General features: G+C 37.5%; 1 protein-coding gene across 1 annotated transcript in view; it reads left to right on the top strand.

Annotated features, from left to right (window-relative positions):
- The window catches only part of TSBP1 (testis expressed basic protein 1), a 66,560-nt gene that overhangs the window by 29,172 nt on the left and 15,679 nt on the right, over positions 1-21,709 (top strand). Inside the window, exons 20-29 of the mRNA XM_055574397.1 lie at positions 946-969; positions 1,609-1,632; positions 1,944-1,967; positions 4,463-4,483; positions 5,448-5,468; positions 8,918-8,938; positions 9,908-9,925; positions 11,744-11,764; positions 12,453-12,470; positions 17,391-17,411. Of these exons, the coding sequence (XP_055430372.1) occupies positions 946-969; positions 1,609-1,632; positions 1,944-1,967; positions 4,463-4,483; positions 5,448-5,468; positions 8,918-8,938; positions 9,908-9,925; positions 11,744-11,764; positions 12,453-12,470; positions 17,391-17,411 (213 nt within the window). The remainder of the gene's footprint in view (positions 1-945; positions 970-1,608; positions 1,633-1,943; positions 1,968-4,462; positions 4,484-5,447; positions 5,469-8,917; positions 8,939-9,907; positions 9,926-11,743; positions 11,765-12,452; positions 12,471-17,390; positions 17,412-21,709) is intronic.

Here is a 21,709-nt window from a genome sequence, read left to right as displayed (position 1 = left end):
AGTTTAAATTACCAACCCCACTGTAAGATTTTAAGCAGTTGACCAGCCACTGCAAAAAGGGAAGAGATAAGTCATCTCCCTTTCCCGCAGCCTCCCAGACTAAGCAGAAGGCAGAATCCTACAATTCAACCTACAAGGTATGATGGCAATTGTATTCCCCACCGCAGTGTGCTACAACACCTACAAGGATTTGATTCTATCTCCACAGATATTTCTGATACTCTCTCTCAGAATAGTAAGAGGAAAACTAGTTCTTATTTCATCAGCCTTTCCACACTGATTTCTCTCTTTGCTTTTCGGCTTCGAGATCATCCTGTAAGTTTGAATATCTCACTTTCCAAAGGAACTCAGCTGTCTCTAGCAGTATCTAACAGATCTACCTGAACCAAAATTTATCAATCTTTATTGGGATTGCAATAACTTAAAGCTCCCACTTCCTTGACCTTTTATTTTTTCATTATTCAGAATTCCACTAAGTTATTAATAAGTTTCCAGAATGTTCACTGAGTCATATAAAAATAAAGAGCAGAAAAAAAAAATTTCTCCATGGTTCTAAAGATTGTTAGTTAGGCACTTTCCATGCAGAAGAGGAAAATGAGTAAGAGAAAAAGATACAGATAATATTTTTATTTTCCAGGAAATAAAATATTTCCTATTTTATAGGTCATTTATATCAGCAATTAGTAAGTTGTTTATTTCTCTGCTGTGCACTTATTAAGGTCCAGTAATGTCTATTGGAACTTGAGTTCTGGTATAGGAATTTGAAACTCCTATTTTATTTTCCCTTTTGCCTCTCCATTAACCAGTATTCCATCAGCTGATAATAATTTTTCTGGAAAGTTCAAATGTCTGATCAGAAAAACTTTTTCTGTCTCTGAGAGAAAAATTGAACAGAAGAGTAGACAAGAAAGGAGTAATAAAAAAAATCTCTCTGCTTGTTTTCAGCGGAATCAACTCCTTATGCAGTCAGTAAGTCTGTTTGATTGTTTGCCCCAGAGTTTAACCGATTTCTAATGGGGTCCAAAATTCTTTACCTGGCCATACTGGAATACAAAGGGCTTGAGGTACATCTTGTTCTCTTGCAACCTGGCTATCAAAATGCCTCTGGGTTATTTTGACCAGGAAAGGTCTGACACTACTAATTTCCATAAAAATGAAGAGGGGAGAAAGAAGTTTTGCTTAGTTATAAAGACCAACAAGAGACTACCTACACACAATGAAAAAATGATGGGAGAGAAAGGAGGGAATAAGAAGCTTCTAAGACAGTTTTCATTTGGACCTCCTGCCCTACTTAGTCTGTTTTTCCATATTTGAATTCCAAGATACTTGAGAAAACTTCCCTGACCATATAGGTATTTCAAAGATTAGAAGTAACTGTTTCCTTCATGTCTCACATTCATATTTTCAATAAGTCTCTCAGCTTTTTAATAACTTTGTGGGTAAAAAAAAAAACAAACTCCACTGATTCACATAAAAAATAAAGAGCAGAGAGAAAAGTTTCCAAGCAGTTAAAAATGATATGTTACAAGGGACTTCACAAAATGAAAACATATTGAATGGGGAAAAAGTGGGGGGAAAGATAAAAATTTTCTCGGTTGTGTTTTCTAGATGGGCCAGCTCCACAAGCCCTCAGTAAGTCACTCGATGTTTCTTCCACTGCGGGGTCCTATTTCTCCTTTCCCCAGTTGTGCTGGAATTTCTGGGCATAGGGTACATGCTGCTTTAACTAACCACTTACCCTCTAATGGTCAAAATTCCACTGTTATAAATGATTTTTTGAAAAGTCCAATCCTGCTGATTTATGTTAAAAGCAAATAAAGACCAAAGGTAACATTTTTTCCTATTGTTATAATGACCTATCAAGAAGGAACTCTCTTTAAAAACGCAGACAGAAATACAGTGGGAGAGAAAAAGAGTTGTGATGATATTTTTCTGTCTTTCAGCTTGTCCACCTTCAATGCTCAGGGGTAAGTTTCATCCGTTTTTCCACTATTTCCTATTGTTATTGTTCTCTACAAGGCCTAGGGACCAGACCCTGTCCTCCTCATTTCTAACTCTGTGTAGCGACCTGAGACTCATAGCTCTCAATTCCCTCTGCCTTCTGCTCATCCAACTTCTTTCTCTGGGAAGTCAACTTATATTTACTTAGTTGTAAACATGTATTTACAGATAGATAGATAGATAGAGTGCCTGATGAACTATGGAATGAGGTTCATGACAATGTATAGGAGACAGGAATCAAGACCATTCCCATAGAAAAGAAATGCAAAAAAGCAAAATGGCTGTCTGAGGAGGCCTTACACATAGCTGTGAAGAGAAGCAAAAAGCAAAGGAGAAAAGGAAAGATATTCCCATTTGAATGCAGAGTTCCAAAGAATAGCAAGAAGAGATAAGAAAGCCTTCTTCAGTGATCAATGCAAAGAAACAGAGGAAAACAACAGAATGGGAAAGACTAGGGATCTCTTCAAGAAAATCAGAGATACCAAAGGAACATTTCATGCAAGGATGAGCTCGATAAAGGACAGAAATGGTATGGACCTAACAGAAGCAGAAGATATTAAGAAGAGATGGCAAGAATACACAGAAGAACTGTACAAAAAAGATCTTCATGACCCAGATAATCATGATGGTGTGATCACTCACCTAGAGCCAGACATCCTGGAATGTGAAGTCAAGTGGGCCTTAGAAAGCATCGCTACAAACAAAGGTAGTGGAGGTGATGGAATTCCAGTTGAGCTATTCCAAATCCTGAAAGATGATGCTGTGAATGTGCTGCACTCAATATGCCAGCAAATTTGGAAAACTCAGCAGTGGCTACAGGACAGGAAAAGGTCAGTGTTCATTCCAATCCCAAAGAAAGGCAATGCCAAAGAATGCTCAAACTACAGCACAATTGCACTCATCTCACACGCTAGCAAAGTAATGCTCAAAATTCTCCAAGCCAGGCTTCAGCAATACGTGAACCATGAACGTCCTGATGTTCAAGGTGGTTTTAGAAAAGGCAGAGGAGCCAAAGATCAAATTGCCAACATCTGCTGGATCATCGACAAAGCAAGAGAGTTCCAGAAAAACATCTATTTCTGCTTTATTGACTATGCCAAAGCCTTTGACTGTGTGGATCACAATAAACTGTGGGAAATTCTGAAAGAGATGGGAATACCAGACCACCTGATCTGCCTCTTGAGAAATTTGTATGCAAGTCAGGAAGCAACAGTTAGAACTGGACATGGAACAACAGACTGGTTCCAAATAGGAAAAGGAGTTCGTCAAGGCTGTATATTGTCACCCTGTTTATTTAACTTATATGCAGAGTACATCATGAGAAACACTGGACTGGAAGAAACACAAACTGGAATCAAGATTGCCAGGAGAAATAGCAATAACCTCAGATATGCAGATGACACCACCCTTATGGCAGAAAGTCAAGAGGAACTCAAAAGCCTCTTGATGAAAGTGAAAGAGGAGAGTGAAAAAGTTGGCTTAAAGCTCAACATTCAGAAAACAAAGATCATGGCATCCGGTCCCACCACTTCATGGGAAATAGATGGGGAAACAGTGGAAACGGTGTCAGACTTTATTTTTCTGGGCTCCAAAATCACTACAGATGGTGACTGCAGCCATGAAATTAAAAGACACTTACTCCTTGGAAGGAAAGTTATGACCAACCTAGATAGCATATTCAAAAGCAAAGACATTACTTTGCCAACAAAGGTTCGTCTAGTCAAGGCTATGATTTTTCATGTGGTCATGTATGGATGTGAGAGTTGGACTGTGAAGAAGGCTGAGCGCCGAAGAATTGATGCTTTTGAAATGTGGTGTTGGAGAAGACTCTTGAGAATCCCTTGGACTGCAAGGAGATCCAACCAGTCCATTCTGAAGGAGATCAGCCCTGGGATTTCTTTGGAAGGAATGATGCTAACGCTGAAACTCCAGTACTTTGGCCACCTCATGCCAAGAGTTGACTCATTGGAAAAGACTCTGATGCCGGGAGGGCCTGGGGGCAGGAGGAGAAGGGGATGACAGAGGATGAGATGACTGGATGGCATCACTGACTCGATGGACGTGAGTCTCAGTGAACTCCAGGAGTTGGTGATGGACAGGGCGGCCTGGCGTGCTGTGATTCATGGGGTCGCAAAGAGTCGGACACGACTGAGCGACTGATCTGATCTGATCTGATCTGAAACATGTATTTACTTTGCATCTCCTATGTGATCAGAACTATATAAGTGCTTTAATTATTAATACTTTACACTATTTAATTCTTAGAGTAACTTCACTGACTTCTCTGTAAAGACTAAGAAACTGAGGCCACATCCTGGCCCAAGAATATATAGTCATAGACCCATAATTTAAATAAAGAGCTATGGTACAAATAAGCTTCTCCCCTACACAAATATAATGCCTTAAAAAGAAAGTTGGTTTTTTCAAACAAATATCCACTGATGTCTAACTTGTTTTTTAGGTCTGCCCCTGGCACCCATAAGTAAGTATAACATCTCTTTCTCTACTTTGGTTCTGTTTGGTCTTCAAAGTCTCAGGGACTTTTTTCTGTTATAGTGATTTGATTTTTTCATTGCTCGCTTATTTTATTACTCAGCTTCCCCTACATTATTTTATGGGCATTATTATTAAGGGCTTCCCTGGTGGCTCAGTCAGTAAAGAGTCCACCTGCAATGTAAGAGAACCATGTTTGATCCCTGGGTCAGGAAGATCCCCTGGAGAAGGAAATGGCAGCCCACTCCAGTATTCTAGCCTGGAGAATCCCATGGACAGAGGAGCCTCGTGGGCTACAGTCCATGGGGTCACAAAAAGTCGGACATGACTGACTGAGTGACTAACACTTCCCCCTACATTATACATAATTTAAGAAAATACTGATTAGGGACTTCCCTGATAATCTAGGGGTTAAGACTTTGTGCTCCTAGTGCAGGGAGCAGGGGTTCAGATCCCTGGTTGGGGAACTATCCTGCATGCCATGTGGTACAGCCAGAACAAAAAGAAGGAGTAAAGTAGCATTTGTCAACAACAACAAAAAAAAAAACTGAATATTATGAAATAACAGAGGTAGGCAGATTTTTTTGAGAGAGAGAAGTCCAAAATGATGTTTAAATGAAGACAGACTTTTGAGTGTTCTCTCAAAGAATACATTGCTATCCAAAGGAAACAGAAATATCCAGTTATCTTTGCCTGGTACTATACCCAAAGTTGTTCAGATACAGTATATGAAGAAGACTTTTGATAAAACCCTGCTTTGATTTCATTATTAAATCATCACTGCTTAATCTCATCTCTAAGTTTGCATTGCAACTGCTTTCTATGGCCACTTGCCATGCTTTCTTCTTATTCCCACCCAAATCCTCCTCTCACAGACACAGACAGAATATATTAACTAATATTATGTTTTTTGTATTTAAGAAAAATTTCATGTATTTCTTTTTATTTTTTAGTGATTTCACAGAGAACCTCAAGTAAGTTTTTTACTTATCAATCTGTCTTGTGTGAGACTTTTTCTCAGCTTAGATGTTTCTATTTTAACTAGCCAAAAGGTTGAGACTCATGTTTCTCATATTCACTTGCTTCCATATTACCCAAAGGCCTCAAGATTAGGAATGCAAAATGACCTTTTTGATACATAACTATAGAAGTTCCTATTATTTCAGCTCTTAACTTGTCAGATTACATCCTGGAAAATCCCATGGATGGAGGAGCCCAGTAGGCTACAGTCCTTGAGGTCGCTAAAAGTCAGACATGACTGAGCAACTTCACTTTCACTCTTCACTTCCATGCACTGGAGAAGAAAATGGCAACCCACTTCAGTGTTCTTGCCTTGTGAATCCCAGGGATGGGGAAGCCTGGTTGGGCTGCTGTCTATGGGGTCGCACAGAGTCGGACACGACTGAAACGACTTAGCAGCAGCAGCAGCAAGTTCTCAGATTACAAATACCAACAGTGACTTAATATTTAAACCAGATAAACCACTGACATCATGGTGATATTTTGGAGAAGGCAATGGCAATCCACTCCAATAGTCTTGCCTGGAAAATCTCTTGGACCAAAGGAGCCTGGCAGGCTACAGTTCATGGGGTTGCAAGAGTCAGACACAACTTAGCAACTAAACCAAAACATGGTGATATTTAATATAGAATTCATGAAGCCATATTTTTCACTGTTCTAGTGTTCCATAATTTGAATTTGGTTCTCATATCTATAAGTGATTTTTATGCAAGCCCAATACCCCTAGGGTTTCTCAGATTGAAATAAAATCACATTAATGTTAAAACCCAAAGTGCCTGTCAAGGTTAAAATTTTAGAAGCCAACAGAGCCCAAAAAGGTAATATAACTGAATGAAATAAAGTAAATCCCCTAGGAATTATGGAGAATTAGAATGCCATATACAGTCTAAAGAACACAGCTACTACTTAACTCTACCCAATTTTCCCACAAATGGTAAAATTGTGATCATCTGATGCAAAGAATTGCCATGCTGCAGTCCATGGTGTTGCAAAGAGTTGGACAGGACTTAGTAACTGAACAAAAACATCAACTTGTAGAATATATGTTTTAGTTCTTGGAAGAAATCTACAAGAGCTTGCCCATTTCTAAGGGCTCCACTGCACTATCCTTGATGGGGAAGTACTGACTCCAGTCTGGAATATTTCAAAACCCCTTAGTTCTGTCCCCCTGAGAGTATATCTCATAACCTGTCATTGATGAGATACCCTCATCAAATAGGCCACCAACCTGAGTGAAGTACCAGTATCAAAGCTCAAGCCTGGATATCTTCCACAATGCCCACCTGACCTTCAAGAAGCTCGTATCCTTGTCACTAGAAAAAGGAAGAAGATGCCTGCTGCTCCAAGGCATCCTCCTCACTGTACACTGCTCCCTCTCTTCAATTTTCTTTTCCTTATGCTCAAAATGCACAAAACAAATCAGCAAATCCACCAAGCAGACATTCAATTAGGAAATGGTTTGCCACACACTTTTTCTCACAGACAATCCCCGCCCCAGTCTTTATAAGCAAATCTCTTGAAGTCCTTCTCATTTGCTTTCAGGAAGGAAATCCACTATACCTTCCTATCCCACATCGTTTCTTAGTCAACTACCCACAACACTGAAGATTGCTTTAAATCTCCTTCCTCTTAAACTTGTGTGCTCATGGAGGCTTGGAAGAAGGATGATATGTGGGACAGAAGAACTAATTTGGCCACCATTTGTTAAAGCCTTAGAGCAGCATCTCTGTATTGCACAGCTCTAGGAATCCCTTCCCACTATGCTTCTGAGTCGTGCAATCCTTCCTATGGGTTTGTCTCACCTAAGTTGTATGAGGAAGGAAATATGAGAGGTTATAGCCTCTTTTTCCTTAGATTTTTATCTCAGTAGTCAATGTGGGGGTAATAGAGACAGTCCCATTTCACATCCTCTTCCCCTTGCTTTAGGGAGAGAGCAGGTGGAGAATGAACTTGACAAATTTAGTGTAGAGATAGCATTTTAACCGGAGAAAGCAATGGCACCCCACTCCAGTACTCTTGCCTGGAAAATCCCATGGATGGAGGAGTCTGGTGGGCTGTAGTCCATGGGGTCGCTAAGAGTCAGACACGACTGAGCGACTTCAGTTTCACTTTTCACTTTCCTGCATTGGAGAGGGCAATGGCAACCCACTCCAGTGTTCTTGCCTGGAGAATCCCAGGGACGGGGGAGCCTGTTGGGCTGCCGTCTATGGGGTCGCGCAGAGTCTGACACGACTGCCGCGACTTAGCAGCAGCAGCAGCATTTTAAAACCACTGGACTAAATTTGATCACCAGTGGTGCCTGTAAAGATAAGAACACTAAGAATTGTGCTCAGGAACATCAGTTTTAGAGGTTAGGAAGAAGAAAAAAATCCAGCAAAGTATAGAAAGGAGTGTGCAGGGAAGAAGAAGAAAAACCAGGAGAGTGGGTTATAGAACTCAAGAGGGTATTTCCAGATGAAAAGGGTATATAAACAACTGCACCTAAAACTTTTAAGAAATAAAAATTTGGACTGAGAATTAGTCATTGAATTTTGTAAAATGAGGATTATTAGTAATCTTAATAGGGTAAAGGGGAAACAAAAGTCTAATTGAAGAGTTAAGGAGAGAGAGAAAAGTTAGAATGGTAAAGCAGTTGATATGGCATATAGCATATGGTAGAGATAAGATACGGAGAAGGCGATGGCACCCCACTCCAGTACTCTTACCTGGAAAATCCCATGGACGGAGGAGCCTGGTGGGCTGCAGTCCATGGGGTCGCAAAGAGTCAGACACGACTGAGCAACTGCACTTTCACTTTTCACTTTCATGCATTGGAGAAGGAAATGGCAACCCACTCCAGTATTCTTGCCTGGAGAATCCCAGGGATGGTGAAGCCTGGTGGGCTGCCGTCTATGGGGTCGCACAGAGTTGGACACGACTGAAGCGACCTAGCAGCAGCAGCAGCAGCAGCAGCAGAACTAAGATAACATCATAAGAGCAGCAAAGACGGGAGCTCTGATAGGTTGTGACTTTCCTCGTGGGGAATAAAAGATAGACTATCCATGTTTAAAAAAAGGTAAAAGAAGAAGTTACATATATTTTTTAATGCAGTTTGGAAAAAGAATAAGCAGATATAAAAAAGAACAAAGTTGAAATCTTTGAAATGAAAAAAGTTACTGAAATTGAAACAACAGATAATTAAATAAAATCAGAGACCTAGATGGGAAAAGAAAGAGTGAGCTCCATCACTAGCTATGGACCATTTCTTCCATAACATTTCCAAGGGAAAGAGGTCCTTGCAGAATCTCTTTTTTTCTTTCCACTACTGTTCAGTCTATGATGCTCATCATAACATCAGTGAAAATGTGTTTCTGTTTCATTAGACAATCACACTAATTTGTTCCTTTGCTTTTTTTAATTAAAGCAAGACCTGAAAAATCTAAAGGTAGGTCCTATGTTTCTCTCAATTCTATTGTTATCACTGGTGTTTCATGGTACCTAGAGGCCTTTTTGTGCCTTGTTTTTAGTGTGAATGTTCACCAAGGCTTAAGATTTATATTTCTGACTCTATGGTTTATTTTTTTCTAGCATTTCTCTCCTTCTAGCTTCTTGTTTCCCTATTCATATTTTCAGTAGCTTGCTTCATTCTGAACTATCAACATTCATTTGGAGGCTATAATTGAAACTAATTGGTACACTGTGGGGTACTATAATAACAAATACTAGTTGTTACATACTTACAAGGTACCAGGCACTGTACTTAGCTTTATATATGCATATACATTATATAAGATAAATATTGTTATTCCTATAAGAAGAAGGAAGTAGTAAAACTAGGTAACTTGCTCATGACCCCACAATTATGAGCAGAAGAGGTTGGGATTCAAATTCAGGTTTATTTACCTGAATCTAAAAGCAAGTACTGCTTTCATCCCATTCAAATGGGGAGTCACCAGCCCTAAGATATCTATGTGACTGAGAAAAAGAGAACTTTTCTAAAATTAATCTAAAAAAACAGTAATTAGCAAATAAGAATCACAATAATGATCATGATAAATCAATACGATCATTCCAAAGAAGGGATGAGAAAAAAAGGAATAATAATGAGGCAATAAACTGTGACATAAAAATCTTACCAGAAAGTTTGAATTAGCAGAGAAAAATCAAAAGGAAGAAATAGCATCTTCCAATGATTCCTCTCTGATCCTTTCTTTCCAAAAAAGCACTCAAATTAAAAGGTACTTAAGCAGAATAATCTGAAGACATTTATTCTCCCACTAATTTAACTGATTCTAAATAGAGAGTTTAGTGGTCTTTCAAAGTCCTGTGTTTTAAAACTTCCTGCATAAAGAGTTTGAGAAGTAACTCGTTCTTCGCGTCTCATTCATTCAATTATTTTATTTCTCTTTCACAGTAAGGCAAGAACCACCAAGTAAGTTTCATTTCTATCCATCAATTCTGGGGTTGGTTCCTGTGTTGATTATATCCTTTTCTTTCTTTTTTTTTTTAATTTTATTTTATTTTTAAACTTTACATAACTGTATTAGTTTTGCCAAATATCAAAATGAATCCACCACAGGTATACATGTGTTCCCCATCCTGAACCCTCCTCCCTCCTCCCTCCCCATTCCATCCCTCTGGGTCGTCCCAGTGCACCAGCCCCAAGCATCCAGTATCCAGTATCGTGCTTCGAACCTGGACTGGCCAGAAACTATAAAACTCCTAGAGGAGAACATAGGCAAAACACTCTCTGACATACATCACAGCAGGATCCTCTATGATTATATCCTTTTCTGAACAAGTAAGACCTTGACATTCAAGCTTTTCAATTTCTTTATTAATATTGATTAACTTCCTCTAGTCACTGATGAATATTTTGAAAGTAAAAAACTCACAAATAGCAAATAACAAACAGGTTAAAGGTGACCTGGAGTTGGAAATAATGTTTTTGAACTTTTTTTTTTTTTTTTGTAAATTGTTACCTATGGAAAAAAGTGTTAACTGTTAGTATTTTTATTAGAGTTTATAAGTTCTCTTTGGTAAGAAATTTAAAAAGCATAAGACAGAAATAAAGCTGAACTGACAAAGTTAAATTCATTAAGATCTTACTCATTCAAAAAAATATAATTATTGAGGTCTTATTGTGTGCCAGGCACTGGGAATATAACAGGGACCAAAAATAGAAAAAGACACTCCTGTCCTAGAGTTCATATGTAAATTTGAACATTCTAGACATGTTTCTCATCCAGAGAAGTTGGGGAAAATAGGAAGAAAATAGCTTATTTCTCTCATATGTTTCAGTAGTATTATAGAGTATATTTCCATCTTTATTTACCGAACAATATCAATTAGATCAATGAGAGCCATATTCTCTGTATCTACATTAATGACAACTGCAATTCTAAGAAATTTCCTTTCTGTTTGATATTTATTATTTACTCACTGTGGGCTTTTTCCTAAAAATGATTGTTTCCATTTCAAGGAAAAAATTGACATTTATATTTTTCACACCCTCTCCTCAGAATCCTACTAGAATATTTATGATTCTATACAAAGCACAGATTACAACGATAAGTGGGGGAAATTAACATGATTGATTTTTTTCATAGTAAGTTAAAATGTCCTACTAAAAACAAACTAGACTTCATATGTTTTAAGAGACTTATGATAAGGACACGATAGAGATTATATATTATTGCCCAAGGAGAAACACAGGAAAGCAAAGTCAATCTTCATTTCTGACAGCTGGAGTTGCTAATGTTCATTAATTTTTGCAAATACACAGACCAACTTCTTCCCAGTTGGATTATTAAATAATATCTAGAAGATGAAGCTGATAAGCAGAAATGATTAAAGATACCAAGAAAATCTTGGAATTAGCTATACTGACTTTTCAAGAAAAGAATACGTTTTCAACTAAATGTAAGACAGGAATGACAGAGAAAAGCGGGAAAACTCACAGGAAAGAGTAAATAAAGAATATGAGGCTTTTCCAGCTCTGTGGTATTTTAATTTCCATGAGAAATTAGATGATAAAAGGAAAATAGCCTCCCCCTTTCTTATCCTTTTAAAATGATTGTGTTACTGTACAAGAAAGATTAAAGTAACTCATGTAAAACGTGTGGAACTTACTCTTCCTTTTTCATCCCAGAAATTCTTGTCTGGAAATCGTATTAGTAAGAATTCTATTATCAGTGTCAATTCTGTTATCAATGTCAGCCCATACTAATCATTTGTGTTTGGATTTTAGCACATGTAGCAGTACCTATCAGTAAGTCCTTTTTCATTTCATAAAGTTGGTACAAATTGGGATCGTAAACTGAGATATGTTTCCCAAATATGACCAATTGCATTTATTCTATTTATAAGTAGTTTCTCTCTCTTTTACTTGGCAACCTGCTGTGTTATTAATTTTTAAATAAAAAGAATAAATATTTGATTGAGACTAAGTATAAAAAATATTTTGTTTCCTAAAACTATTCAAAGAGCTTTTAATAACAAGAACCTTCCATACTACAAAAAGGAAAGATATATAGGTGGGATAGAACAAATATGGAGATACCAATAAAAAATAGAGGGAAACTCAGTATGATATGTTAGGTGTGGGAAGAGGAAAGAGAATAATTGCAATTAGCATTCAAGTTTTTTGAAAGTTCTCCACATGATTTAAAGCCTGTATACTAGAGGAGAAAGAAAAAGAATGACATAAACATTTATGTTATTAGCCCAGACTGCCTTTCTACTACATTGAAATATACTGAAGACAGTCACATCAGACTAGGACTGCTACTTCACCACAAAGAAATGCTAAGTCCTCTTATTCCATTTTGGATTTCTTTCTGGGGGAGGTTTAGTTTCTTCCAAACATCTCTCTGTTGCCTTGAAAAAACAAGGAAGGTAACTACATTCTTGATCCTAAAATTCTGCTATTATATATTTGTTTCATGTTGTTCTGCCAGTTACTCCAGTACCTATTGGTAAGTTATTATTCATCTATTTCTTAATTCCAATGTCTTTTTGAAAATTAGCCCTCAAGTAAAGGACTTCATATTCACATTTTCAAACCCACTTTGCCTCCCCATTATCCGTACCCTTAAGTTACTGATAAATTTCAAAACCATAGTATGCCCTGCTGCTGCTGCTGCTGCTGCTAAGTCGCTTCAGTCGTGTCCGACTCTGTGCGACCCCATAGACAGGCAGCCCACCAGGCTCCCTCATCCCTGGGATTCTCCAGGCAAGAACCTGGACTCTTCGTGACCCCATGGACTGCAGCCTACCAGGCTCCTCTGCCCTTGGGATTTTCCAGGCAAGAGTACTGGAGTGGGTTGCCATTGCCTTCTCCGAATAGTATGCCCAATGACTGGTAAAAAAAAATAAAGGATAGAAAATTAAGACCTTGAGGTAGTATTTTTCACCCAAAGAAGAAACAAATGTTAATAGAATAAGGAATGTCAGCATTGCTTTGGTGAGTATTATACATTGATACATCACTGATCCCATTTAAATTAATATAACCCTTTTAGAAAGCAAATATGCAGAGGCAGTATGTTGCAAGATATAAAGAATAGAGTATCCTTTAAACTCGTAGTTCTATTTCCATATACATGCTCTAAGGAGTCATTCTAAATATGGAACAAAACAATTTGCATGATGCTAACTGGTTAAAAAAAAAAAGGAAAGGTAATATATTTCAGTGTTTAAGAAAGGAATCAGACAGACCAATCAAATCTCAGTTAAAACACTTACCAGCCATGTGGCTGTGGGTAAACTATTTAATGTCTCTTAAAATTTAATTTATATTATCTTTATTTGGTATTGTCTTTAATCATTTCCTTATTCCATTTCATTATTCCACATTACTAGAACAACTAATTTATTTATAATTAGTGGAAAACCTAAACCCCTACTGACAGAAAAAAAAAAAAATAGGGAGAAACAAGTGCTGGTGACAGTTTAAACATTTCATCAATACAAGTCAAGCTGTGAGGAAAATCTGACGATTAAGAGACGAGAGCAGGAAGTCAAATCTCTTCGCCAATAGAGAGAGGCAGGAAAATTATGAGCTACATTCTGATACCTTTTCTCCTACTATCCTCAAGATCTACTTTAACTTACTTTGCAGTGGAGAACTTTTAAAAGAAGTAATTTTTCAAAAATTACCAATGAATGTGAAATTCTTTGTTCTCAATTTCCTAAGAAACATGTATAAATACATACTTTACCCTCTTACCTATGTCTCCTAAAATAGACTTAAAAATTTCATGTTCCAGTTACTAGAGGATAATAGCCTCTTTAACTCTTTTAGTCAGAGAGACTACATTATTATTTCAAAGTAACACCCCAGAGAGAGATCTATTTTTATGTTTTTGACACAGGATTTTGAAGTACCTCTAGGAGTTTAGTTCTTTATTTGGCAGTCACACAGAGCTTCTTCTTGGTTGACGTTAGTTAAGGGCCCTCTAAGTGTCATGAAGAAACTGGCTATTCTTATCAAATGATAAAATGTTTGGCCATTTTTACTACTTTCAAGAATAGTAATAGCATTAATACAAACTCTGTTCAATACACTAGGTGGAAATATGACCTTGACTTGGATGAGATTTTAGGTATAAATTCACCAGCTGCCTATTTTTCAGCAGCTTTTCATATCCCCTCCACATACAAGGCCAATCATTCTATCTAATGACTATATTTCAACTCTATTCTAAATGACCTATGCTAAGCTACAGCTAAGTCGCTTCAGTCGTGTCCGACTCTGTGCGATCCCATAGACAGGCAGCCCACCAGGCTCCCCTGTCCCTAGGATTCTCCAGGCAAGAATACTGGAGTGGGTTGCAATTTCCTTCTCCAATGCATGAAAGTGAAAAGTGAAGGTGAAGTCGCTGAGTCATATCCCCGTGGACTGCAGCCTACCAGGCTCCTCCGTCCATGGGGTTTTCCAGGCAAGAGTACTGGAGTGGGGTGCCATTGCCTTCTCCAAAATGACCTAGGAGCAAAGAATAAATCTTTAACTTAGTGTAATAACAGTCTTTACAGTCACTATTAGCTTACACTTCATAAATAATGCTTATCCATAATTGTGACATTTTAATACTTTATAATAATGTGAACTATTAATAACATCTAGATATTAATAAAAGAGAAAGTGGTCTCAGGAATTTCTTTCCTCTTCCACTACAGAGAAATTGATTAGTAATTGAATTTTTGGAAGCTTGAGTTTTGTGTTAGGTGAGTAGAGTTCTTTTCCAAACCCACCAACAATTGTTTGGTTAGCAATCCTAGTGTCCTTTGGCCCCTACAGGATTCCAGTCCCATGCTTTGACTGGCTGTAATCACTTTTATTAATGCAAAATCTAAGTAGTATATTTCCCCATCTCCTTTGCTTTTAAATTTTTCTGTATTTCCCAAAATTATTGATATTAAGTGAGAAATATATTCATGCAAAGAATAAAGAGAATAGACATAATATGGCCTTATTTTTAATAGAAGAAATGTCCTAAAATAGCAAAGGTTTTAGCCCAAATATTTTCAACATAAGACAAGGAGTAAGTAAATTAATAATCACTTAGTGATGGACTTAGAAGAATTATATAATGGAAAGTGAAGAACAGAACAGACACATTATGAGATTAGACTCTGAAGTAGAAAAAAATTGGAGCAAAATTTAAATAAATACTTTAAGTTTTCATAAAAATCAAGAAGAAAAGTGAGAGTAGCTTAACTCAACTCCATTTGCCCACTCTAAACATATGAAAGACTTAGGCCTATAAAAGATCAGGAATTGAAGCTCCTGAGCCTTTTCATTTGTCATTATAACCAATCTTGGTTTTTCCTATTCTGTACCACACAATTGCACTCATCTCACACACTAGTAAAGTAATGCTCAAAATTCTCCAAGCCAGGCTTCAGCAATACGTGAACTGTGAACTTCCAGATGTTCAAGCTGGTTTTAGAAAAGGCAGAGGAACCAGAGATCAAATTGCCAACATCTGCTGGATCATGGAAAAAGGAAAAGAGTTCCAGAAAAACATCTATTTCTGCTTTATTGACTATGCCAAAGTCTTTGACTGTGTGGATCACAATAAACTGTTGAAAAATTCTTCAAGAGATGGGAAAACCAGACCACCTGACCTGCCTCTTGAGAAACCTGTATGCAGGTCAGGAAGCAACAGTTAGAACTGGACATGGAACAACAGACTGGTTCCAAGTAGGAAAAGGAGTACGTCAAGGCTGTATATTGTCACCCTGCTTATTTAACTTATTATATTCAGAGTACATAATGAGAAACGCTGGGCTGGAAGAAGCACAAGCTGAAATCAAGATTGCCAGGAGAAATATCAATAACCTCAATATGCAGATGACACCACCCTTATGGCAGAAAGTGAAGAGGAACTAAAAAGCCTCTTGATGAAAGTGAAAGAGGAGAGTGAAAAAGTTGGCTTAAAGCTCAACATTCAGAAAACGAAGACCATGGCATCTGGTCCCATCACTTCATGGGAAATAGATGGGGAAACAGTGGAAACAGTGTCAGACTTTATTTTTGGGGGGCTCCAAAATCACTGCAAATGGTGACTGCAGCCATGAAATTAAAAGACGCTTACTCCTTGGAAGGAAAGTTATGACCAACCTAGACAGCATATTAAAAAGCAGAGACATTACTTTGCCAACAAAGGTCCATCTAGTCAAGGCTATGGTTTTTCAAGTGGTCATGTATGGATGTAAGAGTTGGACTGTGAAGAAAGCTGAGCACCGAAGAATTGATGCTTTTGAACTGTGGTGTTGGAGAAGACTCTTGAGAGTCCCTTGGACTGCAAGGAGATCCAACCAGTCCATTCTAAAGGAGATCAGTCCTGGGTGTTCTTTGGAAGGACTGATGCTAAAGCTGAAACTCCAATACTTTGGCCACCTCATGTGAAGATGCTGGGAGGGCTTGGGGGCAGGAAGAGGAGGGGACGACAGAGGATGAGATGGCTGGATGGCATCACTGACTCGATGGACATGAGTTTGAGTGAACTCTGGGAGTTGGTGATGGACAGGGAGGCCTGGTGTGCTGCGATTCATGGGGTTGCAAAGAGTCGGACACGACTGAGCGACTGAACTGACTGAACTGAACTGATACCCTTGAAAGATATGCAAGTAAGAAGTTTAATCTAAAATGGTTACATGTTTCACACATGCTACTTATTAAACCATATTTTAAATTTCTGGTTAAAACCCAGAGGTTATCAGAAAGAAAAAAAATTTAAAAAATTATGACAAAAGCTTTTTAATTGACAATTACAAATAAACATTCTCTACTGCAAAAGGAACATGAGAGCTGACATGGTGGTTAGAGGTTTGAAATGGAGAGAGAATATTGAAAGACAGAAAAAAAGAAGAGAAACTTAAAATAGTAATCTTGAACTGGTGATCATTCTCCTAAAAGGTTGTGACTCTTGCCCTAGTTAAGAATCTTAAAAACAAAAATTATTTCATCAGAAAAGTGAATTTCACTCATATAATCCATTAAACAGGCCTTCCTAAATGAAATCAACCTGGAATATTTACTGGAAGGACTGATACTAAAGTTAAAACTCCAATACTTTGGCCACTGGGAGGAGAAGGGGACAACAGAGGTTGAGATGGTTGGATGGCATCACCAACTCAATGGACATGAGTTTGACATGGGGTAACAGAGACACGACTTAGCAACTGAACAATAACAACAACAAAAAAAAAATGATCTCGATATTTAGGCTATTCAAGTGTAGTTAAAATTGAATTAATACAAATAGAATATTGATATAAGATGTAATGTTTCCCCAAAGTCCCTTTTCTGATGTTCCTAATGGGGTTTTCAATGGGAACCAAGTACATAATTTTTTTAAATAATAACTTGTTTTATTTTTCTTTTTTAGTAATTGGTCCAGTGGCAGCTGGTAAGTTCTAATCGTCTTTCTCAGTTTCTTCTGGCCATCTGTAATACCTGTGTTCCTTTATTTGCCCTGATACTTTTAACATCTGAGCAGTCTGAACCCTGAGGGACTATTTTCCACCACTTTTCTTCCACACTTTTTAGTATTACTTTGGGTAATAAATAGTTTGGGGGGTTGTTAGGTTTGGGAGGTTTTAGGGAGGAGGGCTATAAATTAAAGGCCTACAGAAATAGGAAACCATATGTCAAGGATAAAGAAAAAAAAAATGTTCCTTTGATTAGAGAATTAAGTTACAGAATAGAAACCAAGGGAAACAATGCTGGCAAAATACGCTGAAGTCAGATCACCAGAAAGACCATGGATATAACATAATAACAAATTTATATTTTAATCTGAAATATGGGGTCACAAAACAAAATTCCAAAAGATGAAAGGTGGAAAAATAAAATTAGAAAATATGAGTAAACTGAGAGTATAAGGAAGGACAGATGCACAAATGTAAACAAAGAACAACAAATGAAAAATAAGTTGAATATAGAAAGAAAAGTTGATCTTTGTCCCCTCCTTCATCTCTAAACCTGAACCACCACTGCTGCTCAGAGACTAAACGTTAGGAGCACTGTTCTACAAGCCTTTTCTGATGCTCCCTCCTTGAAAGAACAGAATAGGAACTTATGTAATACTCAGGCAAACTTTTAAAAAATGAATACGTCTCCATTTTCCAAAAAGAGTTGGTCTGAATGGATCAACTGAAAAACAAAAATTACAAAACTCTGATGAATGAAATCAAATAACTAAGTAAATGGAAAGATAGTCCATGTTCATAACTAGAACAAGTCGGTTCTTCTCAAAGTAATCTATAGATTCAATGCAGTTTCAATCAAAATACTAGGAAGATATTTTGTAAATGCTGAAAAACTGATTCTAAAGTGTATATGAAGTAGCAAAAGACAGAAAAGCCAATACAATATATTGAAAGAGAAGAACAAAATTGGAGGATCAACATTACCCAACTTAAAGACTTATATATAAAGCTATAGTAATCCAGACAGTGTGGTATTGGTGACAAAAATAACAAATAGATCAGTAGAACAGAATAGACAGCCTAGAAATAGCCCTACTTGTATATATAGAGTCAACTAATCTTTGACAAGGGACCAAAGACAGTATGATGGAGCAAAGATAAACTTCAACAAATGGTGTTGCAATACCTGCACATACACTTGCAAAAACTGAACCTTGACCCAGATCTTACTTAACTCAAAATGGATCACATCCCTAAATATAAAACCCAAAATTTTAACACTCCTTGGAGATAGCATAGGAGTAAATCTAGATGATGTTGGGAAAGGCAATAACTTTCTAGATAAAAAACTAAGAGCAGAATTTATAAGAGAAATAATTGATAAGCTGACTTCTTTAAAGTTTTCTCCTCTGCAAAGGCACTATCAAGAGAATTATAAAATATGCTATGGACTGACAAAACATATTTGCAAAGACACTGTAATCTAAAACATACAAAGAACTCTTAAAATTCAATAATAAGAAAACCAGTTAAAAAATGAGCTAAAGACCTTAACAGATACCTCACCAAAGAAGATATATGGATGGCAAATAAACATTTTAAAAGATGTTCAACATCATATGTCACCAAGGAATGCGAATTAAAAATTAGATACCGCTGCATGCCTATTTAAAATGGTCAAAAATCAGAATACTGACAATACCAAATGCTGACACAGATATGAAGCAACTTTGCTGAAGGAAATGCAAAATGGTATAGCCATTTTGGAAGACAATTTGGCTGTTTCTTATAAGTCTAAACATACTCTCAACATACAATTTGGCAATCATGCTCCTTGGTATATACTCAAGGGATTCAAAACGTATGTCTAGACTAAAACCTGCACACAGATTTTCATAGCAGCTTCATTTGTAATCATCAAAACTTGGAAGCAAACAAGATGTTCTTCAAACTGTGGTACATCCAGGCAATGGAATATCATTCAACACTAAAAAGAAATGAGCTATAAAATCATGAAGAGACAGAGAGGAAACTTAAATGCATATTACTAAATAAAAGAAGCCAATCTGAAAAAGCTATATACTGTATAGTGAAGTGAAGTCACTCAGTCATGTTTGACTCTTTGCAACTCCATGGACTGTATAACCTGCCAGGCTCCTCTGTCCATGGGATTTTCCAGGCAAGAATACTGGAGTGGGTTGCCATTTCCTTCTCCAGGGAATCTTCCCAACTCCAAGGATCGAACCCGGGTCTCCCACATTGTAGGCAGATGCTTTTACTGTCTGAGCCACAAGGGAAGTATACTGTATGATCATATACTGTATGATCCCAACTATATGACATTCTTGAAAGACAAAATTATGGAGACAGTAAAAATATCAGTCATTTCCAGGAGTGAGGTGTGGAGTGGGGAAAGGTGTAAGGAAACATGAGTAGGTGGAGCATGATAATTTTGAGTGCAGTGAAATACTATGTACGATAATATAATGCTATACATGTCACTGAACATTTCCCCAAACCCATAGAATATATCACACCAAAAGTGAATCATATGCATGAAACAGAACACTCAAAGCCGGTGCATTGGAACAACCCTGAGGGATGGTATGGGGAGGGAGGTGGGAAGGGGGCTCAGGATGGGGGACACATGTACACCCATGGCTGATTCATGTAGATGTATGGCAAAAACCAGTTTAATATTGTAATGTAATTAGCCTCCAATTGAAATAAATTATTTTTTAAGATATATATACATATATATAATGGAATATTCAGTTCAGTTCAGTTGCTCGATCATGTCCAGCTCTTTGTGACCCCATGGACTGTACCACACCAAGCCTCCCTGTCCATCACCAACTCCAAGAGTTTGCTCAAATTCATGTCCATTGAGTTGGTGATGCCATCCAACCATCTCATCCTCTGTCATCCCCTTCTCCTCCTGCCCTCAATCTTTCCCAGCATCAGGGTCTTTTCAAATGAGTCAGTTCTTCGCATGAGGTGGCCAAAGTATTGGAGGTTCAGCTTCAACATCAGTCCTTCCAATGAACACCCAGGACTGATCTCCTTTAGGATGGACTGGCTGGATCTCTTTGCAGTCCAAGGGACTCTCAAGAGTCTTCCCCAACACCACAGTTCAAAAGCAGCAATTCTTCGGTGCTCAGCTTTCTTTATAGTCCAACTCTCACATCCATACATGACTACTGGAAAAACCATAGTCTTGACTAGGCGGACCTTTGTGGGCAAAGTAATGTCTCTGCTTTTAATTATGCTGTTTAGGTTGGTCATAACTTTCCTCCCAAGGAATAAGCGTCTTTTAATTTCATGGCTGAAATCCTACTCAACCATAAAAATGAAATATTGCCATTTGTGACATGGATGGATCTAGAGGCTATTATGCTAAGTGAAATAAATCAGACAAAGATTAAAAAAAAAGTGAATCATAATGTAAACTACAGACTTTGGATGAGTATGATATGTCAATCTATGTCAGTTTAACAAATGTACCACTCTGGTGGGGGATATTGATAATACAGAAGGTTGTGCGTCTGTAGCAGTAGAAGGAATATGGGAAATCATATTTTCTTCTTAAAATTGCTGTGAACTTAAAACTGCTCTTAAAAATGCTTACTAAAAATTAGCATAGTGTATTTTTAATGATCCAACTATGAAATTATAAGAAAAGTAAAAGAATATAAAATCTATACTATGAAAGTATCAATTTTTAAAGCAAGAGTGGGTAAATTAATATCACAAAAAGTAGACCTCAAAGCAAAACTTACCAGAAACAATGAAGGACATGACATTAAGATAAGAAAAAAATCAAAACACCGAGAAGACATAGAAATCCCAAATATGTATGCACCAAACAGAGCTTTAAAAAATACGGAAAAGAAAACTAATAGGAATGAGAAGAGAAACAATAAAACTCACAATTACAGCTGGGAAATTCAAAACCTCATTCTCAGCAACTGATAGAACTACGAAATAGAGCATGAAAGAGGTGAGAGAATTAGCCAGGCAGATATCTAAAGGGCAGTATCTCAGGCAGAGAGGACAATGAGCAAACCACTCTGTGATAGAAACATTTCTGAACTCTTTGAAGAAAAACAGGAAATCACATGCAGCTGGAGCATAAAGAGATAAAGAGAAGCTATCAGAGAGCTATGAGGGGATAGATGTTCTAAGGCCTTCCTTGGAAAGGCACTGTAATGAGTTTGGCTTAAACAAGATGAGGAATCATTGGTAGATCTTAACTAGGGTGATCCGATCTGACTGA

Source organism: Bubalus kerabau, chromosome 3 (genome assembly GCF_029407905.1).
Source record: "Bubalus kerabau isolate K-KA32 ecotype Philippines breed swamp buffalo chromosome 3, PCC_UOA_SB_1v2, whole genome shotgun sequence".
NCBI lineage: Eukaryota > Metazoa > Chordata > Mammalia > Artiodactyla > Bovidae > Bubalus > Bubalus kerabau.
Note: the sequence above shows the minus strand (reverse complement) of the source record. Positions and strands in the feature narration are given on the sequence as shown.